This window comes from Patagioenas fasciata, chromosome 1 (assembly GCF_037038585.1).
Source record: "Patagioenas fasciata isolate bPatFas1 chromosome 1, bPatFas1.hap1, whole genome shotgun sequence".
NCBI lineage: Eukaryota > Metazoa > Chordata > Aves > Columbiformes > Columbidae > Patagioenas > Patagioenas fasciata.
In genome coordinates, this window is record NC_092520.1 from 58,296,055 (window position 1) to 58,313,977 (window position 17,923).

The 17,923-nt window shown below is 36.4% G+C and overlaps 1 protein-coding gene across 1 annotated transcript in view; it reads left to right on the forward strand.

Moving 5' to 3' along the window:
- ITGBL1 (integrin subunit beta like 1) overlaps positions 1-17,923 on the forward strand; it is a 141,462-nt gene that overhangs the window by 113,096 nt on the left and 10,443 nt on the right. The window contains exon 8 of the mRNA XM_065850843.2: positions 6,648-6,764. Within this exon, the coding sequence (XP_065706915.2) occupies positions 6,648-6,764 (117 nt within the window). The remainder of the gene's footprint in view (positions 1-6,647; positions 6,765-17,923) is intronic.

Below are 17,923 nucleotides of genomic sequence, written 5' to 3' on the forward strand. Positions count from 1 at the left end.
ACCCAATTATGTGCTTTAGCTACTGTTGTTGCTATTTAAACAAAAATCTGAGAGCTTGCTGCTGAAAGTTCAGTTCAGTGTACAAAATTCTTGAAAATAAAGTGGTTCAAAAATCTTAAGTTTGGAAATTACTTGAGATTTATTAAAGCAATTTTAATTTCATTTTATGTCTGTGTGATTCATCTATGCTCTTCTCTGGAGCTTTTATATTTTTATTTGAGGTCTTGGGTCAGTCATGCTGCAAATAATCTCTTTTTATGAACAGACTTAAGGCATGTTTGTTTTCTGTGTATTGATTTAGAGACAGAAAGTTAGTTCCCAACCCAAATCCGAACAAGTAGTTCTCATTGTAATAGCTGCAGCAAATTTTTTCTTGTGTACGAGGGGATAAATGCACAATTTTATTTTTCATGGTGTATTGAATAAAAAAAATTCCTTGTTGCTTGAACCTTGTGAGGAAAACCCAATTTTCACCAGATTTCCACAAAAACAATAGAGCGATCCTGTGCATACTAAGAAAATTAATCCCTCGTGGTTCTTGTAGCTTCAGTTAAACCACAAAATCAGAGGTTCCACTTAAATTTGAGAAAAAACTTCTTCTCAGTGAGGGTGCCAGAGCACTGGAACAGGCTGCCCAGGGAGGATGTGGAGTCTCCTACTCTGGAGACATTCAAGACCCGCCTGGACATGTTCCTGTGTGACCTCACCTAGGCGTTCCTGCTCCAGCAGGGGGATTGGATTAGATGATCTTTTGAGGTCCCTTCCAATCCCAAACATATTGTGATCTAATGTTTCAAATGTGAGGAGGTTGTGTACAAGATGTCCTCTCCGGGGCTGGTGGCTTTCTATCTTTCCTGCAAAGCCTCATGAGGTGCAGAGCACAGCAAAGCCAGTACACCACACTGCTGATGCATCTCATGCAGCCTCTGCTCCTGCCACTGTGCTGCTCACCAGGAATGGACCAACGTTGATACCCGCAATAGAGGTCAGTGTGTTGCGATGAGCAGCATCGTGCTGTTTCCTCACTCTGCAGCTACAGCAGAGTGCCCTGTACAGAGGAAAAACCACATTTAAGGTCTCTGATGTTCTACATTTCTCTGAGATGGTAAAATAGCACTTCAGTGCAGAATAGAGTGTTGAAGTCCAACAGGAGAACTTGTTTTTTTCATGTAGTGTTGCACTGCTTTTGCTGAAGATTTAGCACTGGCATTATGCTAGCCCAACCAGCTGCTATGTCACAAATCTTCAGAAATATTGGAGCATTGGAGACAAACAGAACTGTACTGTCACAAGTTCATAAAGCCTTTTTAGAAGAGGAAAACATTTTTTCTCAATATAACTAGAGATTGCAGATGACATTGTTTATATATTACAACTAGAACATTGCTCATGCTTGCCCCAAATCCTTGTAAACTAATCCCCAGATTTGCATGGTTTCTGTGAGATCAGCCAGGTATTCAGGTGTGTAAAGAGGTTCTAAGGGCATTTTTGCACATACTAAAATACTTCCAAAGGTTCTCTTTTTCTAGCGCCTCTTAAACCATCCAACCAACCAGATCCAAGAATTACCAACATTTTTAAAAGCCAAAGATTCCTCCACATATGACACAGAGTTATTTTTTGTTTAGCCAGCACAATATTTTTATATGAAAAAAATTTTTTATTTATGAAAATCCGTTCTAGCTGTGGGAAGCCATCCCGAGCCATTTGGATGAGAAGACACACAAAATAAACTGTGTGTGCCCACTGAGGAGTCAATATCTGTTTTCTGTTTGTGTTTATAAATTTCTCCACATTGATCAAGCTCAGCTGGATTACACTGCTCTGAACACCTCAGACTGAGCAAGGCATGATGAGATTGTCTATCCTATTTTTGGCAAGCGCTGCACTTTGGTTGCCCATTTTGTGGTACTGTTTATTCCTTTTACTTTTTCCCTCTACTACTCAGTCAGTGAATGTTCGTTTTCCTTACCTGAAGCTGCTGCATCCTATTTATTACTTCATTAAGTCACAACTGCTTCACCCCACCCACTATGTCACTTGAAACTTTGTGGTCTTCTGTACAAGTCTTCCCATCTCCCTTCTCTAATTTGCCATTTCTGAACATTATTTTAGATCATCTTTTCCCATCCAGCATGAAATGGTTTCTGCTGGCAGAAAGACACAGCAGCTTTGCTGAATGTGCTCAGGTTGCCTGAGATGATTGCTTGATAACAAAGAAATTGCCAATTCTGAGAGGTAATGCGTTCACATGTTAAACCTGGGGCAGAAAAAGTCCTTCCTAAAGGACTATTTATCACTAGCCTGAAACATCATCTTTCCCAGGTACTCATGAACTTGGTTTGCTTTTACCATAATCTCAGTGCAATTTCACACTGTGTTCCTTACAGATTAAAAACCAACCAAACAAAACAACAAAAAAACCCACAACAAAACATTTGTTTACTTTCATTTGGAAGATAAAAATTCAGCACCATGCACAGAAAAATCCTTTATGTTGTAGAGTTATAGACAGGAAAACACAATTAAGTACATTGTATTATATTCAGTGTTTATTTTTACATCCAATGCTATTGCTATTTCCTTCTGATATTTTTGCCAGCAATAACAAGGTAAAAATGTTTTATTATGCAAATTATATACTTCTAGCACAGTGTTTTAAAAAATTACCTGTATAAAGAGACTTTCAGTCAGTCTATATAGGCAGCTGGAAATTGGTTTGAATGCATGCAGCTAATGGTCACAGCAATTTGCATGGGAATAGGTTTAATGTAAGTCTAGGCACTGTTTGCTTCAGTTAGGCTTTCATAAATGTTGGACAAGCGGAGTGAAAAAATGCTATAGTAGAAGGCGAGTAAAATCAAAAGCTGAATGCTTAAGGCATGGATTTTTAGAATTCTAGAATTAGTTATCTAACAAACTTATATGTTTTAATTAGATGTGACACTTCAATTCCCTTTAAAAACAAAAAAATGCACTCTAAGTTGGTCTTTTTTTAAGTCTTCAAGTAACAATTATCAATTGTAAGTTAATACTCCTATTGATATCAATGGGAAGAAACAGTGCAAGGAAATATTAAGACTGTAGACAAATAAATGTATGATTATTTTATTTTGGGGATTTTGCATTGTGATAAGTAGGTTAAGCTTTTCAATGCTAATAGCTAATAGAGCCTGCATCATAAAGCTTTCTTCATCTGAAGTCATCAGACGATGAAATTTACTGTCCCTGTTTAGCAGCGAGGAGAGAAAGCCATTTGTTATAAAATGTCTGAGGCGAACTTGTTTCTTTTTACTCATGAAGTGTACCTCTTGCACAGATGGTTGAGAACGTAGAAAATATTATAGTCCTTCTGTGTTTAATTGTTTCTCTATGCCCTGGAATTTAAAGAGACTTTAGGATGTGTTTGGCAGCAGCTTTCCCTCTATAATCAGGTTGCTATGGTAAACCTATTATTCTAGACAAAGAAAGGGTATGTTTAGTAAAGTGCTGATCCCTTTTCAGTATAATGTCAACTTCAAATTACTTTTGAATGATTGAATTTGTATGGTAAGTCTTTTACCACAATAACCAACAGGAGAAGGTCACAGAATAAGGTGTGGCTTCTGTTACTTCAGTAGCGGATGCGTCTGACAAAGTAGGAGAATGGCCGAAGAAAGCTCACGCTGCAAATATCCTGGTTTACAGAACATTATTAATTTTGTGTTTAGCTCTATGGTGATAAAATGAGACTTTGAAGTTTACATTCGCTACATCCTATGCAGTTAGCTATTCAGAAGCAGAAAGGACTTTAATTCTGTGTTAAATTACCTCCACAGAGTGAGCCCAGTTTACATAATGTAACCAAAATGTCAGTGCTTTTGGAGGTAAAATAAGCTTTTTAAACCAGTACAAAGTTGCATTTATTTAGTGCCACCACTAAATTCACTTTTCATGTTTCTAGTGCTGATTTTGTCACATTTGTAAAACAACTAATGAACTAATAATTTGAGTATCAGTTTCAGCAGCAGTGTACTAAACTTCTATAAATACATCTTTGAATATTTAAAAGTAAAGAAATAGTTCAGAGAATTCGTTTTCTAGAGTGCTCACTGAGTGTTCTCTCCATTTTCAATGCACTTTCAGTTCTTCTGAAGTCTGCAGTTAAATGATCTAAATCATACCCTGATCTTAGGTGGGAATCAGAAAAAATAAAATTCAAGGCAGAGATATCAACAAGGGATTTGGGCTTTTTGAATGTATGTGTTGGTGTTTTATTCATTAGCTAAGACGAGAAGACTAAGTAGGGCCTAAATCCCCTTTGTGCTTGATTCTGAGAAGAAAACCTGAGCTTGTATCTCTTACATGACCAAAATGTGCCCTCTCTGCCAAGGGATGGGATTTCCTCAGTTGTTTTGCCAGTGAAACTGTTGCACATTAACTAAAATGAATAAATAATAATTGCAGCAGGGACCGATGGGAACCTGCTCCCATTCCAGTGCAAGTGCCCAGCCACTGGCCTCTCTGGTCATTCAGACTTATTAAATTAAGCATTACAGAAAGGTAATGCTTAATTACAGAACATGCAGGAGCCTCATTACAGAATCTTCCTTTGCTTGTCCCTCTGGAGGATTTTCCATCTCTGCTGACTCGTTTCTTCCAAGTAGCTTGCTTAAACTGATTTTATTGTCCTTCAGGCATCCTCCTTATTATAGCATTAGCTGGCCAGAATACCACCGTTAAAGATTTTTCTTTTGTTTATTATATAGAGTCTTCACAACAGGTGGGTCCTGTTCATCAGGTACCTGTCTATCTACACGTGACAGTGCTTTGCGACACTATGTGACATTTTTGTAAAAGTAGCCAGGTTGTCTGAGGTGGATGCATAGAAAGAGACTGTGAGAGGCACAGATAGTGACAACTTGGACTCATGAAAGATCTCTGTATATTTAAGTATTAGAAATTATTTTGTTCCAATTTTTACTGTAACTGTCCCTGGCAAATAATTATAGCTTAGAGAATACAGGCAAATAACATCAATCATTCTCTAGCAATCGTATGTTAAATATTGACAGGATTACCACATAAAACTGTAGTTTGTGATGTGGTAGATGTACTTTGTATAATAAGTTTCTTTTCTGGAATGAATATCCTCAGATAATTGCCAATGCAAAATTGTTTTAAAATAATGAGATATTTGCTGTTAATTCTCTCAGCATGTCTTTTTTGTGATTCTTTCACTTTAAGTTGATAATAAAATGTCCTCCTAGATTGAATACTGGCACATAGAATGTCAGCTTGAAACCGCAGTGTACATTGATGGCTGGGAAGATGAAGACTATGGCAGCTATAAAATGAGCTGGGAATTTTTCCACAAGTAATAATATCCTTGCCTATTCCAACTTAATTAGACTGGGGTTTTTTTGAAAAAAAACAAATGCAACAAATTCAGGTTAGAAGTTGAAAAATAGATTAACAATGATCTGGCAGTATGTTGGTCTAAAAGGTTTTATTGTCACAAACCCTACAGTTAGAAAGGCCCCACTAAGGTTCTCCTTAACAGTCCTTTCCCATTCTGCAAAAACTTTCAGTAAATGCTGAAAAATTATTGTGCGTGCTGAACTGTTTGGTTGCACAATGAAAGGCTGCACTTGGAGGATTTTTTTTTCTTTGTAGCTATAGTTGCTCTAACTGCAAATTTGGGTTCTACAGTCAGCAGAGCGGTGTCCAGGACCAGGTTGGATCTCTCTGCTGCTGTGGCCCATTTAGATTGAGAGGAACAGGCTGTTCTGCATGTCTCTGGTGGCCATTTTTTACACACAGTATCTTTTCCCAAGACCATCAAATTCATCATTTTGATCCAGAGTTTGTGTCAGACTTAGAGCATTCTCACAGCAGCATTGCATTAAAACAATTTTAAAAAGTATGGAGTCAAACACTCAGAAGTTAGGAAATAAGAAAACCAAGGTTACCCCAAACTGAGTCTGTCCCATATGTACAATGTAAAGCTGTCCTTGATCTTATTTTTTTTTCACATATGACCCTTTAATGCTCACTGTTCTGAGGGTTTTGGAGTGGAAGATCTATGGGAATTTGGCTGAGTCTATTCCCCCTTTAAGCTCTGGGGAGTTAACGGGTTGGTGGAAGTCAAGACTCTGAGAGAGGTTGTGCTCTCAACTTCTGTTTCCTCAGGTCTAGACTAGAAAAATTATGGGGATTTTTGCTTTCCAAATGCCTGACAGAGTGTTTGAAGAATTATGTTTGTACATGAACAGAGGGCATCTTAGGTAGCCCTGTGCAGAGACTATTTAATTCTAATCACATTCATTTTGGAGTTTCTGAGGTACGTGCTAAATATTTTAGATCAATTGGAGAGGCCGATTATGTGGGTAAACATGTGCAACGTTGAGATTAAAAAAAAAACATACAATATTTGCTTATTGTTCTTGTTTCCACCAAGACACAACAGAGGTATATTTTGCTTCTGTGTCTATGGAAGAGGGATAGTTTTGTTTTGGTTTGATTTGTTTTGATAGTTATTTTGTGCATACTTTAATTCATACAGAGTGACTTATAGTTTGTTAGGGAGTAGAGTAAGTGTGATTTTAAAATTTCCTTTATTTTGCTTTACTGAAATCATGACTCTAACAATTGTTTATTTCTTACAGGGAGATGTGAATGTGGCCAATGCACTTGTTTCCCTCCAGGAGACAACAGAGTTCATGGCAAAAACTGTGAATGTGATGATCGACAGTGTGAAAATGCAGACGGTGATGTCTGTGAGGGTATGCCTTCACTTAACGTAGTATAAGTAATATAAATCTTGACAGTTCATAACTTTTTGTTCCCCCTGATTTTATAACATAATGTCACTCTAGATTAGTTGCAATAGATTATAGATTTTTGTTAGAAACAATCTATATAAATTTTGAATGTTAGTGAATATTTATTTTTCAAACTTCAGAAACAGTAACAATGAAGTAGATGAAATACACCTAATAGAATAAACCTAAGTGATTGACTATATCCCAAATTCCACCAGTGTTAATTAGAGAAAAATACAAACACTTGCATTGGTGTTTGGTTGATGTTTTACTGAGAATGTTTTTTACCTAAAGTTAATAATGACCAGCAATGTTTTTGAATATTTCGTATTCTCTGACAATGATACATCTGTTTTCTAAAAATATAGTAAAAATATATTACAAAAGAATAAAAAATGCTTGAGCTACATTATCATAGTAACTGTACATGCAGACTTTTTATTGTAATGTTGACAGTGAAAACCTCACTTGTTGATTTTTCAGTCATGTATGTTTGTGTTAAGCAGTATGTCAGGTTAGTTTTAGATATGTAAATACATACATAGCATATGGTATATTAAAAACAGGTGAGTAGTTTTCAACTCAAATGCTCTCTTTCTAAATTTTATTCACTTTATTTTTAAATTTACTCTTTGATTCTTAATACTAACAAAGCCGTTGATATGAACAATGACACATTTCATTATATTCCTTATTTCTTTGTAAGAAAATGACCCTATTGCTTCATAATCTTTGTTTACATAAAAAAATCTGACTACAGGGAATATTTCTTCAAAGTCTCTGCATGCAGAATATAGGCACACATGGAAAATTCTATTTTAAATGTCTAACTGGCCATAATAATAGTTTATGACAGTGTAATCCAATAATATGAATGTGTAGATAAAGAGTAATTTGGAATTTAATTTTGTTTAAAGGACATGAAAGCAGATAAAAACATTGAAAAGCTGGCCCATATTTATTTCAAATTAAGTAGTCGGGAACCAGTATCTCTTCCCTTTGTGTCATTCATATTTTACATTATTTGATGACAATGCTTCAATGTTAATACTGCTAATTTTATTGCACATTTTAAAAAATTATAGACAAGAAGTCAGTTTTTTCTTATTAGGAAGGATACAGTGATAATATTAATTGTCATTGCTGACTAGAGCACCTCAGACTCAAATGAATAATCACCTCAACACCTGAGCCAATGTCCAATTTTTTACTGTGCAAGAGACACTCTACCTGAATAATCTCTACCCTTTAATCTTAATAGCCTTGTCCAAAGAGAAAGGCAGAAAATAATTGATTACTTTAAAACTCATATTCTTTAAGTTTATTTTCCAAATTTTGAAACAAAAATGGAAAGGAAAGCCAGCTCATGAACGTATGAATTGATTGTAGTCTCAAGCAAGCTCAACTTCTGCACTTCCATTCCAGCTGCCAGTTCAGTTGTGAATGATTCTCTACAGGGGAAAGGAATTATATGGGAAAACTCAATTCAAGTGACTGTGCCCTGTTTGAAATTGCACTGCACAGCATCTCTTGACAGGACTTTAAAAGCCCCACCCTGTGATTTTTGCTGTTCCAGAGAGCTGAGTTTATTCCTAGTTCTTTCCCCAAACCTGTAGGATAAGTGCCAAATCAAGAATCCCGTTGTCCTGGTCTTTCTTGTAAGTAAAGGGAGAGGAGGAAACATGGCACAAGGTGATGATTAAACCCACCAGGATCTGAGCTGAACTCTGAAGTGCCTCAAGGGAGACTAGAACATCTCTGCACATTCACAGTTCTCTGAACTTGGTGGGGTGAAGCTGGTCTCTAGAGTTTTGGTCTTGGCAGTCAGAAGTCATGCCAATGCTAATACCATTCTCTAAAACTTGCTGGATTTCTGTAGTACATCTGTTTGGATTCCAGTGGTAAGTTTCTTGTTCTGTCTGTTGCATTTCTAAGTACAATTTGAGATTTTTTAAAATTATTCTAGATGTGGTTGTCATTTACTGCTTGAAGCATGTTTCTATACTATTTTTATTGCATTATTCCATCCACTTTCATTCTTTTACAACTAAGAACTGGTTTTCCTTTGCTCTTTTTCTGGTCTTATGCCACACAAGTGTTTCCTTGTTTATACTTCTCTAGTTCTTGCATATGAAGTGCGCTGAAATTAAAATTAACAAGTATAGATGTCTTACTAATCATTCAGTTCTCTTCCTTACACCACTTTTCCTTCTCTTGGCTGCTGGAGCTCTGGAGTACGTCCTCTCTTTTCCCCTCTCTCTCCATCTTTTTTTTTTTAATGACTGGCAGATCCTGAAATCTTATTTTCTTTGATCATCTTGTGTCCATCTGTGCTTCTGATCCACCTGCCTCAAGAGGTCATTCCCCACCACCAGTAACTTAAGACAGCAGCTACCTAGGTGTAAGTGCTAAGTACAGGAATGTTTCTCTTCAAAGAATCCCCGTCAATCGTAGCTTGCTGTTTGCTCACCATTTAACAAGTTATCCTTTTCAGATCCTCAGTAGACTGTGATGTTACTGATAGCTTCAGCCCTCCTCTTTAGTAACTGTCAGATGTTTTGCTTGGCTATCAGTTTCTATCCTGATAATATTTTAATGTTTCCTTTGAAATACAGTATTTCTCATATCTCCCTTTTTAGGAAATTCTACAAATTTTATTTTCCATTTTGCAACTTACCCAATCACAAAATGTCTCTCATTAATTTTGCACTAGTGGTATACATCTCTCCTCCTTTTGGGTTTGTACATCTCAGCCTGAACCTCTTGACACCTCTTGCTGAACTGCTTATTCCTTCCTCTTTCCTTCTTCTCTTTTTGTTCCTCTTTTTCTACCATTATTGCTACCTAGGCAGTCACTGTTGAGACATAAACCCTTGCTAGTACCTTTGGCTTCAGAGAATTTTAAGCTGGACTCTGTGAATGTGCAGTCTGACAGTGAGCACTTGGTGCCTATAAAGCAGAAGGAAGGAAGACCAGCATTTTCAGATTAAATGCATGCTGAAATGACAAATGTGAATGACAGCCTAAATGATTTGAATAAGAATTGTTACTGGCCTTCTCTGACCAGCAGAGATTGATTAATAGGTTACTTTCCAGACCAGCTGTTTATGCAATGGTAGAAAGACATGAGGCGAAAGATATGATAAATTAGGGTACAACTGAGTGAGACCCTATTACCATGTTTCTGCATGATTGTAGTGAGTCATTCACTTATAAATTCAGCTGTCCATCATTGCAGTATCAGGAATAGAGAAATTATGTCCCCACAGAGACAGAGGTTGCAGGAGGACTCAATATCTATTTCACGGCACTCTGCTATTAGAAATGGATTTATAGAATTATAGAATTGCAGAATCATAGAATGGCTTGTATTGGAAGGGACCTTTAAAGATCATCTAGCTCAACCCTCCTGCCATGGTCAGAGACATCTTTCACTAGGTCAGGTTGCTCAAAGCCCCGTCCAACTGGACCTTGGACACTTTCAATGATGGGCCCTCCACAACTACTGTGGGCAACATGTTCTGATGTCACAACACCCTTATAGTAAACAATTTCTCCCTAATGTCCAATCTAAACCCTACCCTATTTCATTTTAAACCAGCACCCCTTGTCCTGTCACTACAGGACTTGGAAAAAATCTTTCTCCATATTTCTTATAAGCCCCCTTTAAGTACTGAAAGGCTGTAATAAGGTCTTCCTGGAGCCTTCTCTTCTCCAGGCTGAACAACCCTAACTCTTTCAGCCCTAACTCTTTCCAGCCCTCTGACCATTTTTGCAGCCCTCCTCTTGACCCGTTTCAACAGGGCAACGTCTATCTTCTACAGGGGACCCCAGAACTGGACGCAGTACTCCAGGTGGGGTCTCATGAAAGCAGAGTAGAATCACCTCCCTTGACCTGTTTGCCAGGTTTGGCAGCACAAGTTCTTTCTTGGCACAGCTATGTCACCAATGTACACCAGGTTTGATATTTACTTATTTTGTATCCTGGTGATAAATATTTCTCTCTCTCCTCTGACGTTATGGCTGTACTGCTAGCTGCAGATGTGTCCTGAGCTTTCAAGTGTTATTTGTTCCCCTACTGTGTCCAGTCATGTTTTTCAGTTGATGTCACCGTTGGCTGTTCCGCATCACTGTGTTGACTGTTGTCCATTATGTTCTGTTCCCTTTCAGGATTGAGGGCAGACAGGCAACTAGAATTCAGGACAACAGGAAAGATCAATTTGAAATAGATTCCATAATGCTCTTAACTCCACTTAACTCCACTCATTTTGATTTGTTCTCTGGACCATTATTCTCCTAGCCGTGAGTTCTTGTCATATAAAAGCAGCAACCATTGAAGGAATAGAACAGAAGCCCTTTTGAGTCCTCTGCATGCTACTGGCTGGTGCAGGATTATGTTGTTTAAAAATGCTACAATAAAAATAAACACACCAGAAATAGTAAAAAAGTGATTGAATCTCCACACAAGTTCTTGACTAGAGTTACTAGCAAAGGCTGAAATTCATAATAGGTAACTCATAACAAAGCCCTTACATATTTCTAGGGATGCTCCCATTTTGGCTTATACAAGTATTTCAGTCTGTGCTTCATGTAGTGGGCCACGAATTAGATAATAACCTTTGATAAGACCTTTTAATATTTAGTCATGAAAGTCTGCGCTGTCTTCAACACTAAGAAACAACTAAGCCTCTGGTCATCCCATTAAGCTGGTTCTTTGGTAATAATAGAATATTTTGAGAAGTCTGATTAGTTTATTTTCAAGTGAGCAAATTCAGTTTGATGAGTTTTTATCAATTTGTTTTGGTCATGGCACATCAAAATATAATCCTAACACTGTAGGGAATCGAGCTGTGTTATGACATGTCATATCCTGTCACATCAAAGAGTAAATGCAGCTATATTCTTTTTGCTTATACCAATGCCTTTTGGTAAAAGGCATTAGTTCTCATTGCTTTGAGGTACTGGTTGTAATATAAAGGCTCATAGAAGCTGGAGGAGCTGATTTATTATTAGAGGAAATGCCGAGATAATTAATATTTCCCTCCTTACTCGGATCTGCCTTCACACCTCTCTGTCCTCTAACTGTAGGAAACCAGTGCAGCAAAACTCTACATGAGACTTTATGGGAAGTGGAGTTAACATTTTTTTTTAATAAAATCCCCAAGTTAATTTTCACCACTCAGACACATTCTCTTCCTGATTTCATTCACGTGCATTCTCATACCAACATACATGCATCAAAGTGTCTGTATTTAAGTCGTTTGGTCAGAATCGCTTGTGTGTGACACAGAAGATGGACAAAAGGTGCCACCCACCAAGTTCTTAGTACATCTTTTTGCTTCATCTTGACTGACAACAACAAACTGTTTTTTTAGATATGTATTTTAATCATTTAGGACCCAACAGTTAGGATGATCCTTATGCTTCATGATTCATAATTTTGCTTACTTTCATCTCTGCCAGTTTTAGGCAAGTTTGGTGCCTGTTTTCTCTGCTTACTCATTTTTTACATTCTTAGGACAATGCCATTCTTGGGCTCACAAGGAAAGGAATGATATGTATTATGTGCTGTGTCTGTGTTGACATCCTCTGTTGTTGAGCACATGGTCTTCTGCTGACAAGTCATCATACCATTGTTTTACAACAGTGCAGACCTTCTGGTTTTGACAAATTAATACATTCCTCAGTTTTACTGCTGTGAATATATTGTTGGTTATCAATCCAGGTCATATTTTTAACCTCATTCTGGTGTTTCTTCTGGTGCTTACCTACACATTTCCATTCATACATCATTCACACCATTCTTAAGACTATGTATTGGCGGACAACAAGGGAAAAGCTGTACTTTATGAGGTGTACATACACTTAAAGCTACAATTCCCAGCTTTCCAATGTTTTATACTTTTACAATAGAGACAGAATTTTCACATCATATTCTTACAATTAGTGAAGTATTCTAGGATCACATAGTCACCACGAGGATGGAAAATGGAAGTACTCCCTCTCAAAAGAGTGGTATAACGTTCCCCTAGTTGCCATCTCCCTTTAATATACAATTTTCACTGCTATCCAGCCAGGCTGAGTAATTTGATTCAGCAGAAGTACTGCCTTTCTATCTTTTTTTTTTTTTTTTTTTTTTAAATTTTCTTTTAAAAATATAACTGTGTTATATTATGTTAAAGATATGTAACATAAACTGTGAATTATCTTTGGTGAAAGTTACAGGTCCATACTGCAGAAATCATGAATGACATTTGTTTTTGTCATCTGCTCAGTGAAGCACAAATATTTTCAGATAGCATGTTCTTATGAGGATCAATAAGATCATAACCATAAAAATGAGAGAGATATGATTAATTATATGCTTCATTAAGTAAAGCTAAATATTAATGTTATGGTGCAGTTGCAGTCAGATGATTTCTTCATTTCTTTCACTAATGTTTCTTCACAGAAACAGAAGTATATAAGACATTTACTGAACTTTCTAATATACCTAAAATTCAAATTAAGAGATAAAAATAAAACCAGCCATCCTCCCAGCTGATGACAACTTTTGGCACTGCCTGATCTGAAAATTCGGAAATACGAATTCAGTTCCTGACTGTACCATGGCTTTTGAGACTGCATGGGACATCATTTCAAAGACTGCAGTTGCCTAAACTTAGGCACTTTGTAGGATTTCTGATGCCCAGGGCTACCCAGCTCGACTCCACAAGGACACAGGGCTGCTTGCATAGCTGCTGCCATTAGGAGGTTGTCCTTGGTATCTTAGGGTATGCCAAATGGCACCAGACTTCTGGATTGAACCCATAATTTCATTCTGTTTCCTATTCAAATATTACTTTATTTCCTAAGTTTGCCATCTTTTCTGTTGAAGAATCTTCAGAGCAGGGGCCATGTTCTTTTGACTGAGGAATCTGAAACACTGAATAATTGTTACAGAATTCACTAGACAGTTTTATAATTTTTAATAGAGATTTTTTTATTATAGTAATTGTTATTGGAAAATGCAATTGGTTCTCTTGGGAAAAAAAAAATCAACATGAGTAAAACTAGTGCTAAAATAAGTGAAAATGACTGTATTAACTAGTGGAGAAGTGAGCCTACCTGGCACAAAGCTATTGCGATTTAAGGTTTTATTTTGACAACACTAAGTAAAGAGTTAATGATTCAGTGCCTGTGTCCTTGCACTTAACTACTTCACCCTGGCTCTGAGACACATCCAGGAGCAGGAACGGATAAATTCAAAAGGATCAGTAGGTATTGAATTAAATATGAGGGTGACCAGTGTAGCCAGTACAGGCATTCATGTGTATGGTATATTCTGTGTTACATTACTTTGGTTTTACTTAGCTAATTTTACTTTCCTATTTTTCTTTTAAATACACTACAGATCTCTATCCTGGTCACCCAGACATTTGTACAGGTGTATGAAAAGCTGAGGCTTCACCTAGATGCACAGAGAACCTAATTTGTTTAGCTTCTCAGACAGCATAAAATATGATTTAGGTTTGTAAAAAGCATTTGAGTTGAATCTTTCTGTTGAGCAGCAATTGCCAATGCATCAACATTTAAGTTGATAAATAGATATTAATTTGCAAAGCCAAAAAGGGCTTATGTGTTGAACTTCATATATTAGGCAAAAATAGCCATCACACTATTCTCAGACTTCCTTTGTACTGAAGTCTGTGTGCAACTAAAACCTGTCTCAGACAAGACCACGCTCTGCTCTGAAGACTCTAAGGCATGAGCAGCCCACGCCAACATCACTAGAAAGTTTGTTCTAATATTCATGTTCCTTGTTGGAAACGCTGTTTCATTTCTCAGATGAATGTGGCAGTATCAGCTTTTCTCCATGGTTCTTGCTTTGTCTTTCTCTGGTAGCTTGAGAATCCCCATTGAGAGGAGGTAGTTCAGATCCTGCTGAAATTGAAATACTTCTTAGTTTTGTTTTTTTTTGGTGTGTGTTTTTGTTGTTGTTGTTTTTTATTTTTGTTTGTTTGTTTGTGATTTTGTTGTCGTTGTTTTTTCTTCCAATGGGCTAAGCAGATAGCGATCTTTCTGATTCTTTCCACATGCCCTTTCTCTGCCCTTTGAATTCTTTCTTTGTAACTTTTTGGGCCTCTTCCAAGTTTTTCAAAAGGTCTTCAAACATGGATATCACAGGGAGCTACAGGACTTTAATGTCCACCTCATAATTTCTCTAAACATTCCTACTCATTTCTGTTCCTACTTGCTTCTCTACTGTTATATGCATATGAGGATAGTATTAGCTCTTCTCACTGCAGTGTTTCATTTGAAGTTTTTAGTGAGCTCCCTGCCTGTTGTGTTGCTCTAATCGGGGCCACAGTCCACTTTTATTAGATTTGGACAATGATAAGCGAACTATTATGAAAATATAATATAAATGTGAAGCAAAACACTGATTGTCTATTAGGTTTCTCTAACTGCAGTTGTCACAACTGTCCCGGTCTTATGGCATTCTCATATTCAACAAAAATAAAAATTAAAACATAAAAATCAGTGATCCAATAAAACTTTTACCAACATTTTTTAGCATATTTAGGAAGGCTAATGAAGCCTGTTGACTTAGGAATATTTCTCCAAGATAGATGTTGTTTAATATTCTCTTATGTTAATAATATAATGGCAAATTCTTTATCATAGTCCTGTAATAAAGAAAAGAAAGAAAATCCTGTTTCTATTTAAATACAGAGAGAAATATTTGTTTCATTTACTGTATTGCTCTAAATCAGAGATCCTGCATTATGCTGAGATTTTTCATATTTCTAGTACACTTTTAAAACTTCTTATTTTTCATCCTGTTACAGGTTTTTTTCTTTCCTATTATGTCCATTTTATTCACAGCAAAGTTTCTCATTTTTATTGTTTGCTATCTATTTCATTTTACTTTCTTTGGCTGTGCAGCCTCCTCGTTCCTGTCTCGTAGCATCTCTCCACCATTAGACCTGGAGGGACTTCTCTCTTACTGTGGAGAAACATTGTTTGACTATCAGATCAGTTCTTCATACAGGACATTCAAATTCCTGTTTTTATATCTGAAATTTTGTTTCACCATTTCTGATTAATACTTACTTTATTATATATTTATTAGATTTGTTTGAGAAACGTCTTCTTCTGATGTGCTAAATTTTGTTTAAGGCTTGCCTCAGTTTGGCCTTTGTGGACATCGTCTGATTATATTCAGGTAGTCTAAAAATATGAACCAGCTTCCTCTGCAATGATTACTTACCCTTTTTCATCATAAAGACATTCCCATGTAGTAGTGCCTTTTTAATTAGAAAATGATCATGCAGGTTTTTTGAGAACTCTGACAACAGTTCCATGAGTAGTACTAAACTGAAGTTCTTACAACCACACAGTTTTATTTCCAGGCATGGTAAGAAATAATTCATCCTGGTGTCCAGTTTGATTTCGGTTCATTTGAGTTATAATGGACCTGCACTAGTAATTGGTCACAGTTTACTTTATTGCTGCATTCATATTTCACATTTAAATCTTACAGTTATTTGATTTATTGATAATTCTAAACAAAGAAACAGTATCCACAACATGATATTTTTCTCTCCTTTGCCTCTCCTTCATCACAGTCTTTTTTCTTCACAGGAGATTAATGTTTAAAACATTCTGTAATATATTTAAATGTTCATTAACACAGATTGTGATGAATGAAGATCTGTAGTGTCAGAGCCATTGCAACATGTGATTTTTTTTTTGTGTGTGATTTTAAGTGTTTTATGTTAAATCTGAATTGATGACCAACACTTTCCAGTGAATACGCTTAATCTGGATAGTTAAATCAATGTTTTATCATGCTGGCCAATTCAATTGGGCTAGACTTCTTTGATTACAGATTTTCCTTTTTCCCTTTGCTCTATGATTGCTATATTCTTGAATTTTATTCTCCTCCATGGAGGCAATTATATTCAGATCTAAAAGGACCTATGAGCAAGAGCAGCACATTTTGTTGCTGCTCTTGCACATAACTTTGAGAGTCTGGGATTCACTGGAATGAAACTAAGACACTTTGAAGGCAATTTGAATATTACATTCAACAGAACGCTGTTGCTTATAATGCTTTGGGCTTTCCTTTTGGTCACCTTGTTTGGACACCTTCAGACAAATGCAAAGAACCTTTGCAAGGAGGATGTATGTAACGAAACATTGTAAAGCAGTTTTTCACAGGCTAGCACAAAGAGAAGATAGATATTATAGGAGTTAACAGCCATTGGGCTGAGTGCTTGCATCTGAAGAACTGCAGCTGTCCAATCTGGTGTCACCTATAAGTCAATATTATTTAGGTACAAACAAATCATTTATGTTTTGAGGATCTACATGGCATAAAGGAGGAGAGGAATGGTCATCTCAGAAAGACGTATGTAAAAATTCTATGTGGTAAACTCTGTTCTATATTAATAGATTATTCATTACCTTTTTATTTGACTTGTGTGAAGGCTTTACAGGCATGATCAGTCTATGCATTCTATAAATCACAATGACTATAGAAAAAAAATGATACAGAATTATTTTCTCAGTGAAATCAGCACGGATTTCTTACTATTCTCTGCTAAAATGAGTACAAGTATTTGTATCTCCACAAATAATTTTCTAACACCAATATCCAGTTGTATATTTTGCTTTTCAATGGTTGAGCTATTCTCAAATCTAATCTATATGTTACTAATCAAAAAGAGATAATGCAGATAAAAATGATCTGACACAAGCTTTGCTATAGTAAGTTAATGTAAACAATGCATGCCATCTACCTGGAAGGAGTATATGGGAAAGTGTATATGCTTGTTTTCTACCTCTTTTATTTTGGTTTGTGGTATAGCTGTTCTTGTTTCCCAGTCTAACACAGAAGTTAAAGTAGCATCAAACTTCTGTTGTTGCAAGTTATTATTTTTTAATATTTTATATATGTCAAATGCATATATGTAAATTTGTAGTTGCTGAATATTACTTGCAGAAGTGGGGAGGAATACTGTCATAATAACCCTGCGTCATTGTTACTGAGCATTTGAATTTGTATAGGTAATAATATTTTTTAAAAAAACAATGCACAGACTGGGGTACAAAATCATTCTGAACATTTAGGT